Below are 21,966 nucleotides of genomic sequence, written 5' to 3'. Positions count from 1 at the left end.
CTATGGTAATGACATTTTCCAACTTTCTATTAAGGAAATCATAGAATAATACACCACATGAGATCATTTGGAGTATTGTGTCCATGCCAGCTCTTTGAAAGAGCTATCCAATTAGTCCCATTCCCCTGCTATTACAAATATACACACATACGAATTAGAAGCAGGAGGAAGCTACTCAGTCTCTCGAGCCTGCTCCACCATTCAATAAGATAGAACCATAGAAAAGTTACAGGGCAGGAGGAGGCAATTCGGCCCATCTTGTCCATGCCAGCCCGAGGACACCCAGGCGCCCTTTCTAATCCCACCTTCCTGCACCCGGCCCATAGCCCTGCAGCTTACAGCACTTTAGGTGCAGATCCAGGTACTTTTTAAAAGAGTTTAAAGTTTCTGCCCATACCACCAACTTGGGCAGTGAATTCCAGACACCAACTACCCTCTGCGTAAAAAAGTTCTTCCTCATGTCCCCCCTACACCTTCTGCCACTTATCTTGAATCTATGTCCCCTGGTTCTAGAATTCTCTATCAAGGGAAACAATTTTATCCTGTCCACTCTATCTATTCCCCTCATAATTTTGTACACCTCAATCAAGTCACCTCTCAGCCTTCTTTGTTCCAGGGAAAATAACCCCAACCTATCCAATCTCTCCTTCTAACCCTGGCAACATTCTTGTAAACCTCCTCTGCACTCTCTCCAGAGCTATTACGTCCTTCCTGTAATGTGGTGACCAGAACTGCACACAATACTCCAGTTGTGGCCTCATTAGTGTTTTATACAATTCCAACATTATATCCTTACTTTTATATTCTATACCTCTGCCAATGAAGGAGAGCATTCCATATGCCTTCTTTGCAACCTTGTCCACTTGAACTGCTGCCTTCAGGGACCTGTGTACTTGTACGCCAAGACCTCTCACTTCATCTACCCCTCTTAGTATATTCCCATTTATTGTGTAATCCCTGTAACTGTTTGACCTCCCTAAATGTATGACCTCACACTTCTCTACTTTAAAATCCACCTGCCACTTTACCGCCCACTCCACCAACCCATCTATATCGTTTTGGATATTATGGCTATCCTCTACACTATCCACTACTCGGCCAATCTTTGTGTCATCTGCAAATTTCCCAATCGTGCCCCCCATGTTCATGTCCAAATCGTTAATATATAACACAAACAGCAAGGGTCCCAACACCGAGCCCTGTGGAACACCACTTGAGACAACTTTCCATTTGCAAGGGCATGCATCGACCATTACCCTTTGTTTCCTGTTACAAAGCAGTTTCCTGTTTCCTTTTATCCAGTTTGCCACATTACCCTGAATCCCATGGGCTTTTACTTTCCGGACCAATCTGCCATGTGGGACCTTGTCAAATGCCTTGCTAAAATCCATGTACACAACATTCACTGCACTACCTTCATCAACCCTTCTTGTCACTTCCTCAAAGAAATCAATCAAATTTGTGAGGCAAGACCTTCCTTTAACAAATCCATGCTGACCATCCTTGACTAGTCCATGCCTTTCCACATGGTCCACATTACAGTTAATCCTATCCCTCAGGATTGATTCTACTAATTTGCTCACCACCAATGTAAGACCAACAGGCCTATAATTGTTTGGCATTTCCTTTGATCCCTTTTTAAACAATGGAACTACGTTTGCATTTCTCCAGTCCTCCAGTGCCTCCCCTGTATCTGGTGAAGATTGGAAAATCATCCTCAGAGCATCTGTTATCTCCTTCCTGACCTCCTTCAGCAGCCTCAGAAACAATCTATCTGGCCCTGGCGAATTATCGACTTTCAAGGATTTCAACCCTTCGAGTACTTATCAACTTTCATGGCTGATCTGATTGATCAAGATAACCTTTCACTCCCTTGCTTATCAAGAATCAATCTACCTTTGCCTTAAAAATATTCAAAGGCTCTGCTTCCACCGACTTTTCAGGAAGAGAATTCCAAAGACTCACAACCCCCTGAGAGAAAAAATTTCTCCTCATCTCTGTCTTAAATGGGCGACCCCTTATTTTTAAACAGTGACCCCTAGTTCTAGATTCTCCCACAAGAGGAAACATCCTTTTCACCTCCACCCTGTCAAGACCCCTCAGGATCTTATATGTTTCAGTTAAGTTGCCTCTTACTTTTCTAAACTTCAGTGGATACAAGCCTAGACTGTCCCAACCTTTCCTCATAAGACAGCCCGTCCATTCCAGGTATTAGCCGAGTAAACCTTCTCTGAACTGCTTCCAATGTATTTATTTAAATAAGGTGACCAATACTGTACACAGTTCTCCAGATGTAGGGCAGAATTTTCCGAGCCCGCTGGTAATAGGTGTGATGTGTGGCATGTGCGGGAAATATGGTGGGAACAACTTCACGATGGCGTGAAGGCAGGTCGCGATCTTCTGCTCAGCCCGCCAACAGCGGGCCGCGTTTCCCGCCATCGGTCGGCAGGGAGCTAATTGTAATGCATTAGTGTATAACTAAAAGGCCACCCTGCCAGGCTCTTGGAACCCCGCTGTATCAACTGTCCACGGCAGCAGGAAAGCACGCTGACATGTTTCACAACAGCACACAGGCGATGTGCACTTGGCGGCCTGCACTTTGGGGGAACTGAAGTGAATGAGCAGCAGTGTTCTCCACAGCTCACTTGTTGTTTACAGGCCTCAAGGGTGCCATGGGGGGTGGTAAACTGATGCTTGGCCCTGCAGGCGACTGTTGGGGGGTGGGCTTGTCTGAGGGCACTAGAGTCAGGGAGGGTCCCAGAGGACTGGAAAATCGCTAATGTAACCCCGCTGTTTAAGAAGGGAGTGAGGCAAAAGACGGGAAATTACAGGCCGATTAGCCTGACCTCGGTCGTTGTTAAGATTTTAGAGTCCATTATTAAGGATGAGATTTCAGAATACTTGGAAGTGCATGGAAAAATAGGGCAAAGTCAGCATGGTTTCATCAAGGGGAGGTCATGCCTGACAAATCTGTTAGAATTCTTTGAGGAGGTAACAAGTAGGTTAGACAAAGGAGAGCCAATGGATGTTATCTACTTGGACTTCCAGAAGGCCTTTGACAAGGTGCCGCACAGGAGGCTGCTCAGTAAGATAACAGCCCATGGTGTTAGAGGCAAGGTACTAGCATGGATAGAAGATTGGCTGTCTGGCAGGAGGCAGAGAGTGGTGATAAGGGGGTCCTTCTCAGGATGGTGGCCGGTGACTAGTGGAGTTCCGCAGGGGTCAGTGTTGGGACCACAACTTTTCACTTTATACATTAATGATCTAGATGAAGGAACTGAGGGCATCCTGGCTAAGTTTGCAGATGATACAAAGATAGGTGGAGGGACAGGTAGTATTGAGGAGGCGGGGAGGCTGCAGAAGGATTTGGACAGGTTAGGAGAATGGGCAAAGAAGTGGCAGATGGAATACAACGTGGGCAAGTGAGGTCATGCACTTTGGTAGGAAGAATAGAGGCATAGACTATTTTCTAAATGGGGAGAGAATTCAGAAATCTGGAGTGCAAAGGGATTTGGAAGTCCTAGTCCAGGATTCTCTTAAGGTTAACTTGCAGGTTGAGTCGGTAGTTAGGAAGGCAAATGCAATGTTGGCATTTATTTCGAGAGGACTAGAATATAAAAGCAGGGATGTGCTGCTGAGGCTTTATAAGGCTCTGGTCAGATCACAATTAGAATATTGTGAGCAATTTTGGGCCCCGCATCTCAGGAAGGATGTTCTGGCCCTGGAGAGGGTCCAGAGGAGATTCACGAGAACGATCCCAGGAATGAAAGGCTTAACATATGAGGAACGTTTGAGGACTCTGGGTCTATACTCAATGGAGTTTAGAAGGATGAGGGGGATCTGATTGAAACTTACAGAATACTGAAAGGCCTGGATATAGTGGATGTGGGGAAGATGTTTCCACTAGTAGGAGAGACTAGGACCCGAGGGCATAGCCTCAGAGTAAAGGGAAGACCTTTTAGAACAGAAATGAGGAGAAACTTCTCTAGCCAGAGAGTGGTGAATCAATGGAATTCATTGCCACAGAAGGCTTTGGAGGTCAGGTCATTGAGTGTATTTAAGATCGAGATAGATAGGTTCTTGATTGGTAAGGGGATCAAAGGTTACAGGGAGAAGGCGGGAGAATGGGGTTGAGAAACTTATCAGCCATGATTAAATGACGGAGCAGACTCGATGGGCCGAATGGCCTAATTTCTGCTCCTATGTCTTATGGTCTTATGGTCTTATGGCAAGTGCTGGCCAACCTCAGAGGCGACTAACGGGGGCGGGGTGGGGGGGTGGTCAAGTGCTGCCCTGGCGCTGCAATTAATGCACAGGCAATTGAGGTAGGGGGCATGGTAAGCGAGGGAAGTGGCCACGCATTAGGGACACCTATATAAACTAACCATGCCTCTGCAACTAAGACAGATTAAGTGCAACCACAATGATATGATTGGGGTCAGGCTCCTAGCCTGCCCACCTATGCAATCAACACAGAGGCACCAAAGGGCCACCAAGCGCTCCATACCTTACCCCACCCCCCACACCCACCCCTGGCACAGACTTCGAGTCCGCCACCACTTTATTGAACCGCGGAGCAGTTGGGCTGCACACGTTGTACAATCTCCTGGTCAACGTTGGCCATGTAGCAGTCACTGCTGGAGGCCCATTCAGCCCCTTGCAATCTCAGCATCCTGGTTTGGACCAGTGTCCCCCCATGTCGCAGGTTGACAGGGCAGCCATGCAGCGCACTCATCTCTGGCCATCCGAGGGGGTGCCCAGCACTCTCCGGGAAGCATTAAGGGGTGGTCACACACGGCCAGGAAAGGTGCTAAGTACAGCCATGATAACCATGTGTCTCTCTCTCTCATGCTGCAGGAGGACCATGTCATGTTCATGGATCCTGGTGTCCTAGCTGTATGCCTGATGGCCTACAGAGACCAGAGAAGATGGAGGAGAGAGCAACTGAGGCACCTGGTCGCGCAGAGGCAGGAGCAGCAACCTCATGAAGAAGGGGCAGCAGGGGCCCCCGCACATGCTGTCCAAGAGCGACAGCGAGCCGTGGCTGGTCGGTGCCTAGCGACAGGGTCTATAGGCGCCACCTCCCATTCCAGCAGATGACTGAGGACCAGTGTCGCCGATGACTGCGCATGACTAGGGAACTGGTGGCTCACATCTGCCACTTACTGCAGGACTTTGCACCAAGAGGACATGGAGGGCATCCAATGCCAGTGGCTCTGAAAGTGACCGTGTTGCTCAATTTCTATACCAGTGGCTCCTTTCAGGGCTCCACAAGTGACCTCTGTGGGATTTCACAATCCACCACCCACAAATGCATCCATGAGGTCACGGATGCCATTTTCTCCATGGCACACAACTTGGTGCATTTCGCCCAGGACCGGAGCAGCCAGGATACAAGGGTCCCATTGGATTCGCCCTGATCTTGGGATTCCCACAGGTGCAGGGTGCGATTGACTGCACTCACGTGGTGCTCAGGTCTCCATCACTACACTCAGTGGACTTCATCAACTGCAAGGGCTTCCACTCACTGAATATGCAGCTGGTCTATGACCATCAGAAACGCATCCTGCAGGTATGCGCACAGTTTCCAAGGACTGTGCAAGACGCCTACATCCTGAGTCACTCACAGATCCCTGCAGTCTTCCAGAGGCCACACAGGCTGCAGGGTTGGTTCCTGGGGACAAGGGCTACCCGTAGAGGCTGTGGCTGATGACACCTGTGCAGCAGCCTCAGACTGCAGCAGATTGATGCTATAATGAGGCTCATGCAGCAGCTTGCAACTTGGTGGAGCAGGCGATCAGGATGCTGAAGGTGCCAGATCGGTCTGGTGGAGCCCTGCAATACAGTCTACAGAGGGTGTCATGCATCGTCGTCGTCTGCTGCACCCTTTACAGCCTGGCGCTGCAACGGGGAGATGGAGGAGCTGCACGACTCCTCCGATGAGGATGCTGACGGGGATGAGGGTGAGGTAGTCCTCAGTGGTTACGGCGATGGGGATGAGGCTCTCACACTGTCTAGATGAGGCAGGTGCACTTGGGAGGCCCTCATAGCTGCCAGATTTGTGCAGGATGATGACGACATGCAGTGAGGTGTCCCCATAGATCCTCACATCACAGATGTGAACACTTGACTCCAGTCTGGCTTATCTCAGCTTCAATACCCTCTGTGAGAATGCTCCTGTCATGGAGATGCAGTGGAGGCCCTAATGGTCACTTAATCGCAGGAGGATGATGACAACATGCAGTGAGGACACTCCAAAGATCTTCACATTGCCTCTGAGAATGTCTGACTCCTGTCTGGCTGAGGGCAGCTCGCTTACGCTCCATGATCAGGGCCATCTCAGAGACGCAGCCATGAAACTTTAGACGCATCTGATGCTGTGTCCGCCTTCAGCACCTCAATCCTTCAGGAGCTGGTGCACAGCATCACTGGTCACAGATGCTGGTGTGATGGGGGCCAGCCCCACCTTAAAGGTGCTGAGAGTACACAGAGAGAATAAGAGAACTCTGTGGTGCCTGCCCACTACATTCTGGCAGCAATGACCAGCACTGCCGAGGTGCAGGCATCATTAATGTTTCCAGGGAGTGTGAGGCTGGACCATCACTGTGGTCTGATGGCTGCACAGAGCACAGGGAAGAGGCCCTGGATTGAGACACCTGCCATTTATCTTGTGCAGAAAGGTTTCACATCAGAGTGACAAGAACACTGCTCATCAGAACAAGGAGCCATAGGCAGGGAGACGTTTTTGGGAGTTTATTGACAATAGTGAACATTATGTACAAATGATTAACACCCGTGCCCAGGCTGTGCAGCTAATTCTCCTTAACTGTACTAACCCTGCCATTACATCTTGGTGATTCCCACTCATCCACAGCGGAGGTGGAGGCAGTCTGCTGACTGTGACGCCCTGGTTGTGATGACTGTGGCGGGTGTTCTTTGGAGGGCCGAGACTTGGAGAGCCCCGACCTGCTTTCAGGGTCCTGCTGTGTGGCAGTGGCACCCTCCCCAGCCTGTGAAGCTGGATCTGCAGAGGTCACAGGAAGAGGGGAGTCAGATGGGCCGGTCACTCCCAGAATCACCTGGGTGGATGGCCCCAGAGCTTGCACCTGCTGATCCTCCCTCCTATGGGTACCCAAGGGCCCTTGGCTGACTCCTTGAGGACAAGGGGTAGCTGGAGTGAGATCAAGCTGCCCAGCATCCCTCTCACGTACAGACTGCTGGAGGCCAACTATGGCATCAACGATGGAGTTAAGCCCGTGCAGCAATGCAGGAATGATGTCCTGGACCAAGGTCTCCATGGCGGCCGCCATCCTTCCAATGTTGACCTCGGTGCATTAACATGCCAGCGCTATCACCTCAGACTGAAGACAGACGGAATCCCCCATCATGCCTTGCAATCTGAGGAGTGCAGCGGACATCTCTTCCTGTTGCTCCCTAGCTTGCCTTTGCAGCTCCAGCAACTGTGACATGACCGAGTCCAGAGGCTCATCATCTGACTCGGACTCAGCAACGTTCTGGCCTCCAGCAGTCCTCATAGCGCCGGGGACCTGGGAAGTCTCTGCCTCCGCCTGCTGTGGGTCAGAAAGTGCGATGTGCTCACCAGATTGAGATCCCGAGGCTATTCTAAAACTAGGTCCCACCGAGGTGTGCGCCTTTGCACTGGTGGAGGGTGTGGGTGAGCGCTGTGACGGGACTTCAGGGAGGGTGCCTTCAGATTGCTTGGAAGCTCTGGGTCGTGGACTCAGTCAGCTACTTCCCAGATGTGTCTGTGAAAGCAAGGAGAGATAATTAGTGCATGGCAGTGGCCTGTGAAATAGGACACAACACTCAAGGCATGGTTGTCTGATGGATGTTGCACTGCTGATCCTCACTTGGTAGAGCAGCGCCAACCTCACCATCAGCTCAGGACCGATTCAGATCATCGCTGGCCAGCCGGGTGGCTGTTTTCGAATTCTGTGAGAACTTTAAATCCCAGCATCCTCCACCTGTCTGTGACCTTTCCCTCCTGTTGTGAGCCAGTTTGTCCTGCATGGATAGAGATGGGGAGAGTGTATCAGGACTCCTGCCAGGACAGATGATAAGTATGCCTGGCCTGTCTGGGTGGTGAGTGGTCCCATGGATGGGATGAGGTCAATGACGGTGTGTGTGAAAGAGTGAATGGTGATGTCCCTTGCACTGGCAGTGAGTGAGGGCACTGTGGGTCTCTGATGGGTTTGAGAGTGTGTGAGTTGGGAGTGATGAAAAGAGTGACTTACCCTGGTGGAACGGAGGAGACCATTTATCCTTTTGCGGCACTGGGTGGCTGTCCTCCTCTGCAGGGTGTTCGCACTGACCACCGCTGCCACCTCCTCCCGAGCCGGGTTGGTGACATTGCTACCCATCCTGCAGCCAGAGCGGGGGTAGTGCACATCCTGGTGGGCCTCCAGCAGTCGCTCGAGGAACCTGTCGTTGAAGCAGGGGGACCTGCAGTCTTTTTGCCTTTGCTGGCCATGTCTCCCAGGCAGCGGCGGTGAGCTGGTGGTGATGAGCGCTTTGCTGGTGGCTGCCTTTTAAAGATGGCGGCTGGTGTGATGCAACACGGGTGATGGCGAGCGGGCAAATGAGAGCCCGCCCACCACGGAAATGGTGTGTTTCACGGGAGTGAATGTATAATGAGGCGGGCTCGGGAAAATACGGGGTGAAAACCCGCCATTTTCATTGCCGGGTAGGACTCCATTTTACCCACCCACTACCGCACTTAGTGCAATTCTGAGAAAATTCCACCCGTAGTCTCACCAACCTGGTTTCTGGCAAGTTATATTTATTTCCCAGATGCTTTTGAATTCAATTAGCTGAATGGTTGGACAGTACTTATAAAATCTATATTCTGAAACAGTTATTGGTCCTTCATATATACCAGCTTTATTTATGATAACTGACAAAAGAACCAGAGCAGCCCTGGGATTCAGAGGGATCTGGGTGTCCTAGTGCATGAATCGCAAAAGGGTAGTATGCAGGTACAGCAAGTAAGTAGGAAAGCTAATAGGATGTTATCTTTTATTACGAGGGGAATTGAATACAAAAGTAGGAAGTCTATACTGCAGTTATACAGAGCATTAGTGAGATCACATCTGGAATACTGTGTACAGTATTGGTCACCTTATTTAAGGAAGGATGTAAATGCATTAGAAGTAGTGCAGAGAAGGTTTACCAAACTAATACCTGGAATGGACAGGTTGTCTTATGAGGAAAGGTTGGACAAACTAGGCTTGTATCCACTGGAGTTTAGAAGAGTAAGCAGCGACTTGATTAAGGCCTTTAAAGTCCTGAGGGGTCTTGAGAGGGTGGATGTGGAGAGGATGTTTCCTTTTGTGGGAGAATCGAGAACATGAGGTCACTAATTAAAAATAAGGGGTCGCCCATTTAAAACGGAGATGAGGCGAAATTCTTTCTCCCAAGGGGCTGTGATTATTTTGACATTCTCTTCCTGAAAAGGCAGTGGAAGCGGACCCTTTGTATATGAGATAGCAGAGGTAGATAGATTCTTGGTAAGCAAAGGAGTGATAGGCTATCAGGGGTAGGCGGGATGCAGATTTGAGGTTACTATCAGGTCAGCCATGATATATTAAATGGCGGAGCAAGCTCGAGGGGCCAAATGGCCTACTCCTGCTCCTTCTTCGTATGTTCGTACATGATAACTGGATTTTTTGATGCAATGAATATCCAGGGAGTAATAGGAACAGGAGGAAGCCATTCATCCTCACGTGCCTGCTCTGTCATTCAATTAAATTATGGCTAATCTGTATCTTAAGTCCATTTACCTGCCTTGGCTCCATAACCCTTAAATAACAAAACTAACAAAAATCTATTGTTCTGAGCTTTTAAATTTTTCAATTGTCTCTTTGTGTTTCCTGATGTTACCTCTGACCAGTCTCGCTCTAATTTTAAGATTATACCTCTTTGCTCTGGATTCCAAACCAGAGGAAATAGTTTCTATCTACCTATTAACTCTTTCAATCATCTTTAACACCCGATTAGTTAACCCTTAATCTTCTGTTCACAAAGGAACAGAAGTGCAATCAGTCCTTCATAATTGAAGCCTTATAGCCTCAGGTTTGGTTCTTCTCACCCGTATAGCACCAGGGTTTTTGCTTTGAGCCAGGATATCCAGCAGCTCATTGTTGCTGAGGAAATAAAAACGTGGGAAGGCGATCCGCTTGGCTTCCAAGTAATCCTGCAGGGCAACAACAGCAGATCAGTTTTGTTCACAATCTGTAACAGTTTCATTTAGTTTATTTAAACATGAACATTCACAGCAATGAACCCGACAGAATCATAGAATGATACAGCATACTAGGAGGCCTTTTTGCTCATTATGCCTGGGCCGGCTCTTTGAAAGAGCTCATTAATTAATCCCACTCCCACTGCTCTTTCCCCATAGCCCTGCCAAACATTTATTCAATTCTCTTTTGAAAGTTACTGTTGACCCTGGGTGGAATTTTTGGTGCCTGCTGGCATCGGGTGTGCTCATGGCGTGAGCAGACAACATGGTGAATAGGCCAGAAATTGGTTTCAAGATGTTGTGAAACCAGTTTGCGATCGTCTGCTCAGCCAGTCAATGGCAGGCCTCATTGTAGTACATCTCCATATCATTATAAGGCCAGCCTGTCAGAATCATCCCCCCCCTGCTGGATCGTCCACTCACCACTCTGAAGGGAACTTGGAGGTGAGTGCACAGTAACGTTGCGCAGTACTCGCCTGGGTTGCCTGTTGGACTTCAAGGTTGGGGCACATTGGGGGCTGGGGCAAGGGCTGCCCTGCGGTTGAAGTGACTTAGGGGTGGGGCAAGGGCTGCCCTGCGGTTGAGGTGACTTGGGGGTGGAATAACAGCTGCCCTGCGGTTGAAGGTAGTGCACAAGCAGATGCAGGGTCGGGGGAGGGAAGGGGCCACACATTATGGAAGCCTTGTATAAAGGGACCATTCCTCCACTGCTGAGATAGTTCAGGTGCAGCCACATTGACATGTGTGGAATCGGGCCTCTAGCTTATCCGCCTACTCAAGCAAGCACGAAAGTACCGCCAAGTGCTCCACAGTGTTTCACCTCTTGGGCACAGACTGCAAACTAATGAGCATTTTAGTGGACTGCAGGATAGTTGGACAACTGGGCACATTGTACAGTCTCCTTGCTAAAGCTGGCTGTGGAGCAGTCACTGGTGGAGGCGCTCACATCCCCTTGCAATGTCATCATCCCAGTCTGGACCATTCTCCCCAATGGCTCAAGCTAACAGACCAGCCTTGCAGTGCAGGTTAGGAGAATGCCAGTGCCTGAGCTGAGAGCACAGCATGCAGTCCAGTGGGCAAGGCTGCAGCTCCTGTCAGGTAGAGTGGGGCAGAGGTGGGTGGGGTTTAGAGCAGCCAGCAGCACAGTAAACTCTGGCCATCCAAGTGGTGGCCAGCACTCTATGGGGTGCGTGAAAGTGCCCCTCAGACATAACCAAGAGAGGTTCTTAGTGTACCCAAGCTAACCACATGTCTTCCTCTTTCATCCTACAGGAAGAATACATCAGGAACATGGAGCCTGGTGAACCAGCTATATGCCTCATGGCGTGCAGAGAGCAGAGACGATGGAGAAGAGAGTGATGGAGGCACCTGGCTGTGCAGAGGGAGGAGCAGCACCCTCAGGAAGAAGGGGCGGCTGGGGCTCCCGCACACACCACTGAAGAGCCACATTGAGCTGTCATTGGTCAACGTCTACCTAGACCCAGGGTCTATAGACACCTTCTTTCATTTCGGCAGATGGCCGACAACCAGTGTTGCATGTCTAGGGAATTGTTCCATAACATCTGCCAGCTACTGCAGGATTTCATACCACAGGGTCATGGAGGGCATCCACTGCCAGTGGCCATGAAAGTGACCATGATACTCAATTTTTACTCCACTGGCTCCATTCAAGGCCCCACTGGTGACCTCTGTGGGGAATCACAAGCCCCCACCAACAAATACATCCATGAGGCCACTGATGCCATCTTCACGAGGGCACTTCACCGGGACCAAGAGAACCAGGATGCAAGAGCGATTGGATTTGCCCAGATCTTGGGTTTCTCACAGGTGCAGGGTGCTATCGACTGCAATCACATGGTGCTCAGATCTCTGTCACAACAAGGGGTCAACCATGTCCACCACAAGAGCTTCCATTTGCTGAATGTGCAGCTGGTGTGCGAACACCAGAAATGCATCCTGAAGGTCTGCGCACGGTTTCCAGGCAGTGTCCACGATCCCTACATTCTCAATCGGTCACAGATCCCTGATATCTTTCAGGGTCCACAGAGGCAGCAGGGTTGGCTCCTAGGGTACTAGGACTACCTGCAGAGGACATGGCTAATGACACCTGTGCAGCAGCCTCAGACTGCAGCAGAGTGAAGGTATACCGAAGCTTATGCTGCAACTTGTAACTTGGTGGAGCAAACCATTGGGATGCTGAAAATGAGGTTCCGGTGCCAGGACCAGTCTGGTGGAGCCCTGCAATATAGTTCACAAAGGGTGTTACGCATTGTCATCACCTGCTGTGCCCTTTACAACCTGGCACTGCAATAAGTTCCTATATGGGGTTCAATTATGGTTCTAAGAATTGGCTGATGAGGAGATGCGGGAGCTGGAGGTCTCCTCCAATAAGTAGGACGTTGATGGTGATGAGGGTGATGAGGTCCACGGAGGCGATGATGACGGGGATGAGACCCTCGCACTGCCCAGATGAGGCAGGTATGCTTGGGAGGCCCTCAAAGCTACTAGATTTGAGGAGGATGATAACGACAAGCAGTGAGGAGGCACCATAGATCCTCACGTTGCATCTATGAACATTTGACTCCAGTCTGGCTTATGGCAGTGCACTTGCGCTCTGTGATCAAGATTATATCATGGAGATGCAGCCATGAAACTTTAAAAGCACCTGATCCTTTGTCCGCCTTCAGGAGAACAGCGTCACTGGTCACAGATGCTGAAGAGTTGGTGGCCAGCTCCACCTTCAAGGTGCTAAGAGCACACAGAGGGAATGATGGAACTCGGTGACGCCTGCCTGCTTATGACATTCTGGCACAAAGGCTGCAAAAAGCACAGGGAAGACGCCCTGGGTTGAGTACCTGCCTTTATCTTGTGCAGAAAAGTTTCACATCTGAGCGACACAAACACTGCTCATCAGAACAAGGAGCTATAGGCAGGGAGACATTCTTGGGAGTTTATTTAGAATAGTGAACATGCTGTAGAAGTGATTAATTCCTGTGTCCAGGTTGTGCAACTACATCTTCTTAACCTTCCTAACCCTGCCACTACTTCTGTCGGACGTCCACAGCGGAGGTGGAGGCAGCCTGCTGACTTCTATGCCCTTTCTGTGATGAGCCCTCTGGAGGGCTGAGACCTGGAGGGCACCGGCCTACTTTCGGGGTCCTGCTGTGTGGTGGTGGCACCCTCCTCAGCCTCTGGAGCTGGAGTTGCTGAGGTCACAGGAAGAGGGGTTTCGGATGGACTGGACACTCTTGGAGTCACCTGGGTGGATGGCCCCGAGGGCTAGACTGCAGATCCTGCTCCCTATGGGCACCCGAGGGCCCCTGGCTGAATCCTTGAAGTCAAGGGGTAGCTGGAGTGAGATTGAGCTGCCCAGCAACCCTCTCGCATACACACTGTTGGAGGCCAATTATGGCGTTGGCGATGGACTTCAGCTCAAGCAGCAGTGCAGGAGTGACGGCCACCAGTGTTGACCTCAGTGCATTGGCATGCCGGTGCTATTACCTCAGCCTGAAGGTGGACGGAATCCTCCGTCATGTCTTGTAATCTGAGGAGTGCAGCAGACATGCCTTCCTGTTGTTCCCTAGCTTGCCTTTGCAGCTCCAGCAACGGTGACATGACCGAGTCCAGAGGCTCGTCATCTGATTCAGCAAATGTCTGGCGTCCAGCAATCCTCTGAGTGCCTGGGACCTGGAAAATCCCTGCTGCCACCTGCTGTGGATCAGAAAGTGCAATGTCCTCGCCGGCCAGCTGGTTGGCTGTTTTCAAAGTCCGTGAGGACTAATGGAGGAAATCTGCCATCCTTCCTGAGTATGGCCTACATGTAACTCTAGACCCACTCCAATATGGTTGAGCCTTAAATGGCGTGGGTGAACAGAGGACCCTGAGGTAGTCAATAGCACCGAGATCTACATTTTTCAGCCTACAGTATTTAGTTCTAACTTCAGCGCAGGGAAGAAGCTGACTAGTGAGTAAGCAGTAAGCTATTCTACTTATAATAAATAGCTTTTCAAAGTTAAGGTATGACAGGGCAGCTCAGCCAAGTGGGAAGTGCATCCTGTTTAATGTGGGAAGTCATGGACACACCATGACTACAAACAACATAGGTAGGGCGAGGGCTGACGCATTTTTGTAGGAAGAACATGGAGATATATATAAAGCATATAAATATAAAGTAAGGGATACAACTCTTAATGGTGTGCAGGAGCAGAGGGACCTGGGTGTATATGTGAATCACAGAATCACACAGTGCAGAAGAGGACCTTCGGCCCATCAAGTCTGCACTGACACGTGAGAAGCACCCGACCTACCTACCTAATCCGATTTACCAGCACTTGGCCCATAGCCTTGAATGTTAATAACGTGCCAAGTGCTCATCCTGGTATTTTTTAAAGGATGTGAAGCAGCCTGCCTCCACCACCCTCCCAGGCAGTGCATTCCAGACCGTCACCACCATCTGGGTAAAAAAGTTTTTCCTCACATTCCCCCCTAAACCTCCTGCCCCTCACCTTGAACTTATGTCCCCTTGTGACTGACCCTTCAACTAAGGGGAACAGCTGCTCCCTATCCACCCTGTCCATGCCCCTCATATTCTTGTACACCTCGATCAGGTCGCCCCTCAGTCTTCTCTGCTCCAACGAAAACAACCCAAGTCTATCCAACCTCTCTTCATAACTTAAAATGTTTCATCCCAGGCAACATCCTGGTGAATCTCCTCTGCACCCCTCCAGTGCAATCACATCCTTCCTATAATGTGGCGACCAGAACCGCACACAGTACTCCAGCTGTGGCCTCACCAAGGTTCTATACAACTCCAACATGACCTCCCCACTTTTGTAATCTATGCCTCGATTGATAAAGGCAAGAGTCCCATATGCCTTTTTCACCGCCCCAATAACATGCCCCTCCGCCTTCAGAGATCTATGGACACAGACACCAAGGCCCCTTTGTTCCTCAGAACTTCCTAGTGTCATGCCATTCATTGAATATTTCCTTGTCAAATTACTCCTTCCAAAGTGTATCACCTCACACTTTTCAGAGTTAAATTCCATCTGCCACTTATCTGCCCATTTGACCATCCCGTCTATATCTTCCTGTAGCTCAAGACACTCAACTTCACTATTAACCACCTGGCCAATCTTTGTGTCATCCGCAAACTTACTAATCCTATCCCCCACATAGTCATCTATGTCGTTTATATAAATAACAAATAACAGGGGACCCAGCACAGATCCCTGTGGTATGCCACTGGACACTGGCTTCCAGTCACCAAAGCATCCTTCTGTCATCACCCTCTGTCTCCTACAACTAAGCCAGTTTTGAATCCATCTTATCAAATTGCCCTGTATCCCATGTGCATTTGCCTTCTTTATAAGTCTCCCATGTGGGACCTTGTCAAAGGCTTTGCTGAAATCCATATAAACTACACCAACTGCATTACTCTCATCTACACACCTGGTCACCTCCTCAAAAAATTCAATCAACTTTGCTAGGCATGACCTCCCTCTGACAAAGCCATGCTGACTATCCCTGATCAAACCTTGCCTCTCCAAGTAGAGATAGATTCTCTCCTTCAGAATTTTCTCCAATAGTTTCCTGACCACTGACATGAGACTCACTGGCCTGTAGTTCCGTGGCTTCTCTCTACAACCCTTCTTAAATAGCGGAACCACATGTGCATCGATCATTGAAGGTAGCAGGACAGGTGGAGAGAGCAGTTATTAAAGCATATAATATCCTGGGCTTTATTAATAGGGGCATAGAGTGCAAGAACAAGGTTATGATGAGCTCATATAAGACACTAGTTAGGCCTCAGCTGGAGTATTATGTACAGTTCTGGGCACCACACTATAGGAAGGATGTGAACGCATTGGAGAGAGTGCAGGACAGGTTTACAAGAAGGGTTCCAGGGATGAGAAACTTGAGTTCCAAAGATAGATTGGAGAGGTTGGGACTGTTCTCCTTGGAGAGGAGCAAGCTAAGAGGAAATTTGATAGAGGTGTTCAGAATCATGAGGGGGCCGGATAGAGTCGATAGAGAGAAAGTGTTTCCGCTCGTAAAAGGATTGAGAACGAGAGGGCACGGATTTAAAGTGATTTTCAAAAGAAGCAAATATGGTGTGAGGAAGCCTTTTTCATGCAGCAAGTGGTTTGGGTCTGGAATGCATTGCCTGGAAGTGTGGTGGAGGCAGGTTCAATCGAGACATTCAAGAGGGCATTAGATGATTATTTAAGTAGAAACAATGCACAGGGTTACGTGGAAAAGACAGGAGAATGGCACTAAGTCATAATGCTTATTTGGAGCGCCAGTGCAGAAACGATGGGCCAAAAGGCCTCCTTCTGCATCATAACAATTCTGTGATTCTGTGATTCTGAGAGCAGATTTTAGGAAATTGGGGGGAAAATTAAAAAGTAGGACTTCAAAAGCAGTAATCTCAGGATTACTCCCAGTGCCATTTGCTAGTGTGCATAGGAATAGAAGAACTGAGCGATTGAACACATGGTTTGGAGGGAGGGCATCACATTTCTGAGCCATTTGGACTGGTTCTGAGGCAGGTGGGACCTGTACAAGATAGACACCTTAGCAGGACAGGGACTAACAGCCTGGCAGGGAGAGTTGCTAGTGCTGTTGGGGAGAGTTTAAACTAGATTAGCAGGAGGTTGGGAACCTGAGAGGGACCTCAGACTGGAGGGAAGCAAAACTGGTGACAGGAAGCAGAAAAGTAGTAAGCAAAATTAGAAGGCAGACGAAGTGAAGGCAGGCATCAAATAGGATCATAATGTGAAATAATGTTAAAAAGACAAATTTAAGAGCACTCTATCTGGATGCATGCAGCATTCACTACAAGGTAGATGATCTGAAGGCACAAATAGAGGTAAATTGCCATTATAGAAACATGGTTACAGGGTGACCAAAACTGGGAACTGAGTATCCAAGGATATTCACCATTTAGGAAGGATGGGCAAAAAGATCAATACATTGAGGGAGGATCTTCAATTGAAGGATCAACTAGAATCAGTTTGGGCGGAGCTAAAAGACAGCAAGGGGCAGCAAACATTGGCGAGAGTTGTTTATAGGCCATCAAACTGTAGCAGTAATGTTGGGCATGGTATAAATCAGGATGCATGTAACAGAGGCAAACAGTAATAATGGGTGACTTTAATTTACATATAGACTGGATAACCCCAACTAGCACTAATGCTGTGGAGGCTGAATTCCTGGAGCGTGTACAAGATAGGTTTCTGAAGCAATATGTCTAAGAACCAACTAGCAATCGGGCTATTTTAGATTTAGTATTATGTAATGAGAAAAGACTAATTAACAACCTTGCTGCAAAGGAGCCTTTAGGAAACAGTGACCAAAAACCTAAACGGCGAGGTGAATCAACCATGGTTAACAAAAGAAGTTAAAGATTACATTAGATCAAAGGAAGTGGCTTATAAGGATGCCAAAAAGAAGTTGTAAACCTGGGGATTAGGGGCAATTTAGAATCCAGCAAAGGAGGACCAAGAAACTGATGAAAGGGAAAAGAGAATACGAATGAAAGATTAGCAAGGACAAATGGGGATCCATTACAGATGGAGACAGAAGAATTCATATTTTGAGTATTGCTGAAAAAAATTATTTGTTGTCAAAACTTTCTGTCTTGCACCCATCAGGATAATTCACAAGAATACCAAATGTAAAGGGAACAACAATTATACTTCATGAGAAGAGAATGTTGATTGGATGGCAACTGTACTCTGATTGGTACTGCAGTGGAGTGCGACTCTGGGTGCATAGAGTGGAGAGTGGGAGTTTGGCGAGTGAGGGGTTCAGTGAAGAGGAGAAAGAGATGCCTCTTTTTTTTTTTCCTTTTTTACAGCCTCCAGCAGCTGGCTCTTACTTTGGTTCAGGGGAATACGCTGATTGGTGAGTAACTGGTAAGATATTCTACTTATTCCAACTGTAACAAATAGTTTTTAAAGTTACAGTATGGCAGGTCAGCTCGGCCCAGTGGAATGAACATCCTGAGGTATGTGGGAAGTCATGGACACACCATGTGTCCTAGACAACCACATCTGCAGGAAGCATCACCAGCTACACAAGCTTGAACCATGGGTTCCAGAGTTCGAAGGGGAGGTGGAATCACGAGGCAGAGAATTACATGGAGAGCACATTTAGGGAGCTGATCACATCACAGGTTAGGAGTGCACAGGCAGAGAGGGACTGGGTGACTGCCAAGCAGTCTAAGAGAACCAGGCAAGTAGTGCAGGGGTCCCCTGAGTCAATCTTGTTTGCTAATCGGTTTTCCATTTTGGATACTAGTGAGCGTGGTGGTTTCTCAGAGGGGTGAAGGCGAAACCAATTCCGTGGCACCACGGGTGACTCAGCTGCACAGGAGGAGAGGAAGAAGTGTGGAAGTGCAATGGTGATGGGGATTCCATAGTCAGGGGAATGGGCAGGCATTTCTGCAGCGGTAAACATGACTCCAGGATAGTGTGTTGCCTCCCTGGTACCAAGGATGTTACGGAGCATCTGCAGGGCAACCTTCTGTGGGAGGATGAACGGTCAGAGGTCATGGTCCATATTGATACAAATGACATAGGTAGGAAGAGGGAAGAGGTCCTGAAGGCAGATTTTAGAGAGTTAGGAAGGAAATTAAAAAGCAGGGCATCAAGAACAATAATCTCAGGATTACTCCCAGTGCCATATGCTAGTGAGCATAGGAATAGGAGGATTGAACCCCTGGCTGGAGTATTGGTGTAGGAGGGAGGGCATTAGATTTTAGAGGCATTGGGACCGATTCTGGGGCAGGTGGGGCCGAAACATAGAAAATAGGAGCAGGAGTAGGTCATTCAGCCCTTCAAGCCTGCTCTGCCATTCAATATGATCATGGCTGATCCTCTATCTCAACGCCATACTCCCGCTCTCTCCCCATATCCCTCGACTCCTTTAGAGTTAGAAATCTACTTCCTTCTTAAGTATATTCAGTGACTTGGCCTCCACAGCCTTCTGTGGTAGAGAATGCCACAGGTTCACGGTTCACCACCCTCTGAGTGAAGACGTTTCTCCTCATCTCAGTACTAAATGGTCTATCCTGTATCCTGAGTCTGTGACCCCTTGTTCTAGGTCCCCCAGCCAGAGGAAATATCATCCCTGCATCCAGTCTGTCCATCCCTGTCAGAGTTTTATATGTTTCAATGAGATCCCCTCTCATTCTTCTAAACTCCAGTGAATACAGGCCTAGTCAACCCAATCTCTCCTCATACGACAATCATGCCATCCCAGGAATCAGCCTGGTGAACCTTCTCTATACTCCCTCTAGGGCATGTATATCCTTTCTTAGGTAAGGAGACCAAAACTGCACACAATACTCCAGATGTGGTCTTACCAAGGCCCTGAATAGCTGCAGTAAGACATCCTTGCTCCTGTACTCAAGTCCTCTCTCAATGAAGACAACATACCATTTGCCTTCTTAACTGCTTGCTTGCTTTCAGTGAATGGACGGGTTACACCTTATACAGCACCGGGACTAATTTCTTGCAAGGAGATTTGCTAACGCTGTTGTGGAGGGTTTAAACTAGCTTGTCAGGGGGATGAGAACCTGAAGGGTAGCTCAAATGGAAGGAAGTAAAATTGGTAACAAAAACAAAAATACCTGGAAAAACTCAGCAGGTCTGGCAGCATCTGTGGAGAGGAGCATAGTTAACGTTTCGAGTCCGAATGACCCTTCAACAGAACTAAGTAAAAATAGAAGAGAGGTGAAATATAAGCTCAGCAAAGGACTTAGTTTCATACCCTTATGCCCTCATCTCAATGAATTTCAGGCTCAGCACGATGTTGAACTCTTCTTCCGCCGCCTTCGTCTCCCTACTCACTTCTTTGGGCAGGAGTCCACTCCCCGTTCAACGGATCCTTTTACCCACCTCCAATATTCTCCCTCCACCAGGACCCCTCCCTCTGGATTCTTACCTTCTCTTGATCTTTTCATTGAGAACTGTCGGCGTGACATTAGTCGTCTCAATTTCTCTGCTCCTCTCACCCACTCTAACCTGTCTCTCTCTGAACTTGCTGCACTCCATTCTCTCAGGTCCAACCCTGACTTTGTCATCAAACCTGCTGACAAGGGCGGTGCTGTTGTTGTCTGGCGCACTGACCTCTACCTCGCAGAGGCTGAGCATCAACTCGCAGACACTTCCTCCTACCTCCCCCGGACCATGACCCCACCACTGAACATCAAGCCATTGTTTCCAGGACTGTTACTGACCTCATCTCCTCTGGAGATCTTCCTTCCACAGCTTCCAACCTGATAGTCTCCCAACCTCGGACGGCCCACTTCTACCTCCTACCCAAAATCCACAAACAGGACTGCCCCGGCAGACCGATCGTGTCAACCTGTTCCTGCCCCACGGAACTCATTTCTTGCTATCTTGACTCCATTCTCTCTCCCCTTGTCCAGTCCCTTCCCACCTACATCCGTGATTCCTCTGACGCCCTACATCATATCAACAATTTCCAGTTCCCTGGCCCCAACCGCCTCCTCTTCACCATGGACATCCAATCCTCTACACCTCCATCCCCCACCAGGATGGTCTGATGGCTCTCCGCTTCTTCCTCGAACAGAGGCCCGAGCAATCCCATCCACCACTACTCTCCTCCGTCTGGCTGAACTTGTTCTCACACTGAACAATTTCTCCTTTAACTCCTCTCACTTCCTCCAAATAAAAGGTGTGGCTATGGGTACCCGCATGGGCCCCAGCTATGCCTGTCTCTTTATGGGGTATGTGGAACATTCCTTGTTCCAGTCCTACTCAGGCCCCCTCCCACAACTCTTTCTCCGGTACATCGATGATTGCTTCGGTGCTGCTTCATGCTCTCGTCGGGACCTGGAAAAATTTATTAATTTTGCTTCCATTTTCCACCCCTCCATCATTTTCACATGGTCCATCTCTGACACTTCCCTTCCCTTCCTCTGTCACATCTGTTCCGATGATGCCACTTTCAAAAACAGTTCCTCTGACATGTCCTCCTTCTTCCTTAACCGAGGTTTTCCACCCACGCTGGTTGACAGGGCCCTCAACCCTGTCCGGCCCATCTCCCGCGCATCCGCCCTCACACCACCTTCTCCCTCCCAGAAACATGATAGGGTCCCCCTTGTCCTCACGTATCACCCCATCAGCCTCCGCATTCAAAGGATCATCCTCCGCCATTTCCACCAACTCCAGCATGATGCCACCACCAAACACATCTTCCCTTCACCCCCCCCCGGGTGGCATTTTGCAGGGATCGTTCCCTCCGGGACACCCTGGTCCACTCCTCCATCACCCCCTACACCTCAACCCCCTCCCACGGCACCTTCCCATGCAACCGCAGAAGGTGCAACACCTGTCCCTTTACTTCCTCTCTCCTCACCGTCCAAGGGCCCAAACACTCCTTTCAAGTGAAGCAGCATTTCACTTGCACTTCCCTCAATTTAGTCTTCTGCATTCGCTGCTCCCAATGTAGTTTCCTCTACATTGGAGAGACCAAACGCAGACTGGGTGACCGCTTTGCAGAACACCTTCGGTCTGTCCACAAGCATTACCCAGACCTCCCTGTCGCTTGCCATTTCAACACTCCACCCTGCTCTCATGCCCACATGTCCGTCCTTGGCTTGTTGCATTGTTCCAGTGAAGCTCAACGCAAACTGGAGGAACAGCACCTCATCTTCCGACTAGGCACTTTAC

At 49.1% G+C, this 21,966-nt stretch overlaps 1 protein-coding gene across 1 annotated transcript in view; it reads right to left on the bottom strand.

The window, feature by feature from the left end:
• Window positions 1-21,966, bottom strand: part of LOC144681154 (dynein axonemal heavy chain 6-like) — a gene marked incomplete at its 3' end in the record, with an annotated part of 934,896 nt that overhangs the window by 740,111 nt on the left and 172,819 nt on the right. Inside the window, exon 21 of the mRNA XM_078542881.1 lies at window positions 10,109-10,213. Within this exon, the coding sequence (XP_078399007.1) occupies window positions 10,109-10,213 (105 nt within the window). The remainder of the gene's footprint in view (window positions 1-10,108; window positions 10,214-21,966) is intronic.

Source organism: Cetorhinus maximus, chromosome 5 (genome assembly GCF_964194155.1).
Source record: "Cetorhinus maximus chromosome 5, sCetMax3.hap1.1, whole genome shotgun sequence".
In the NCBI taxonomy this organism is placed as follows: Eukaryota; Metazoa; Chordata; class Chondrichthyes; order Lamniformes; family Cetorhinidae; genus Cetorhinus; species Cetorhinus maximus.
The sequence above is the reverse complement of the archived record's forward strand: the minus strand, read 5'-3'. Positions and strand labels throughout refer to the sequence as shown.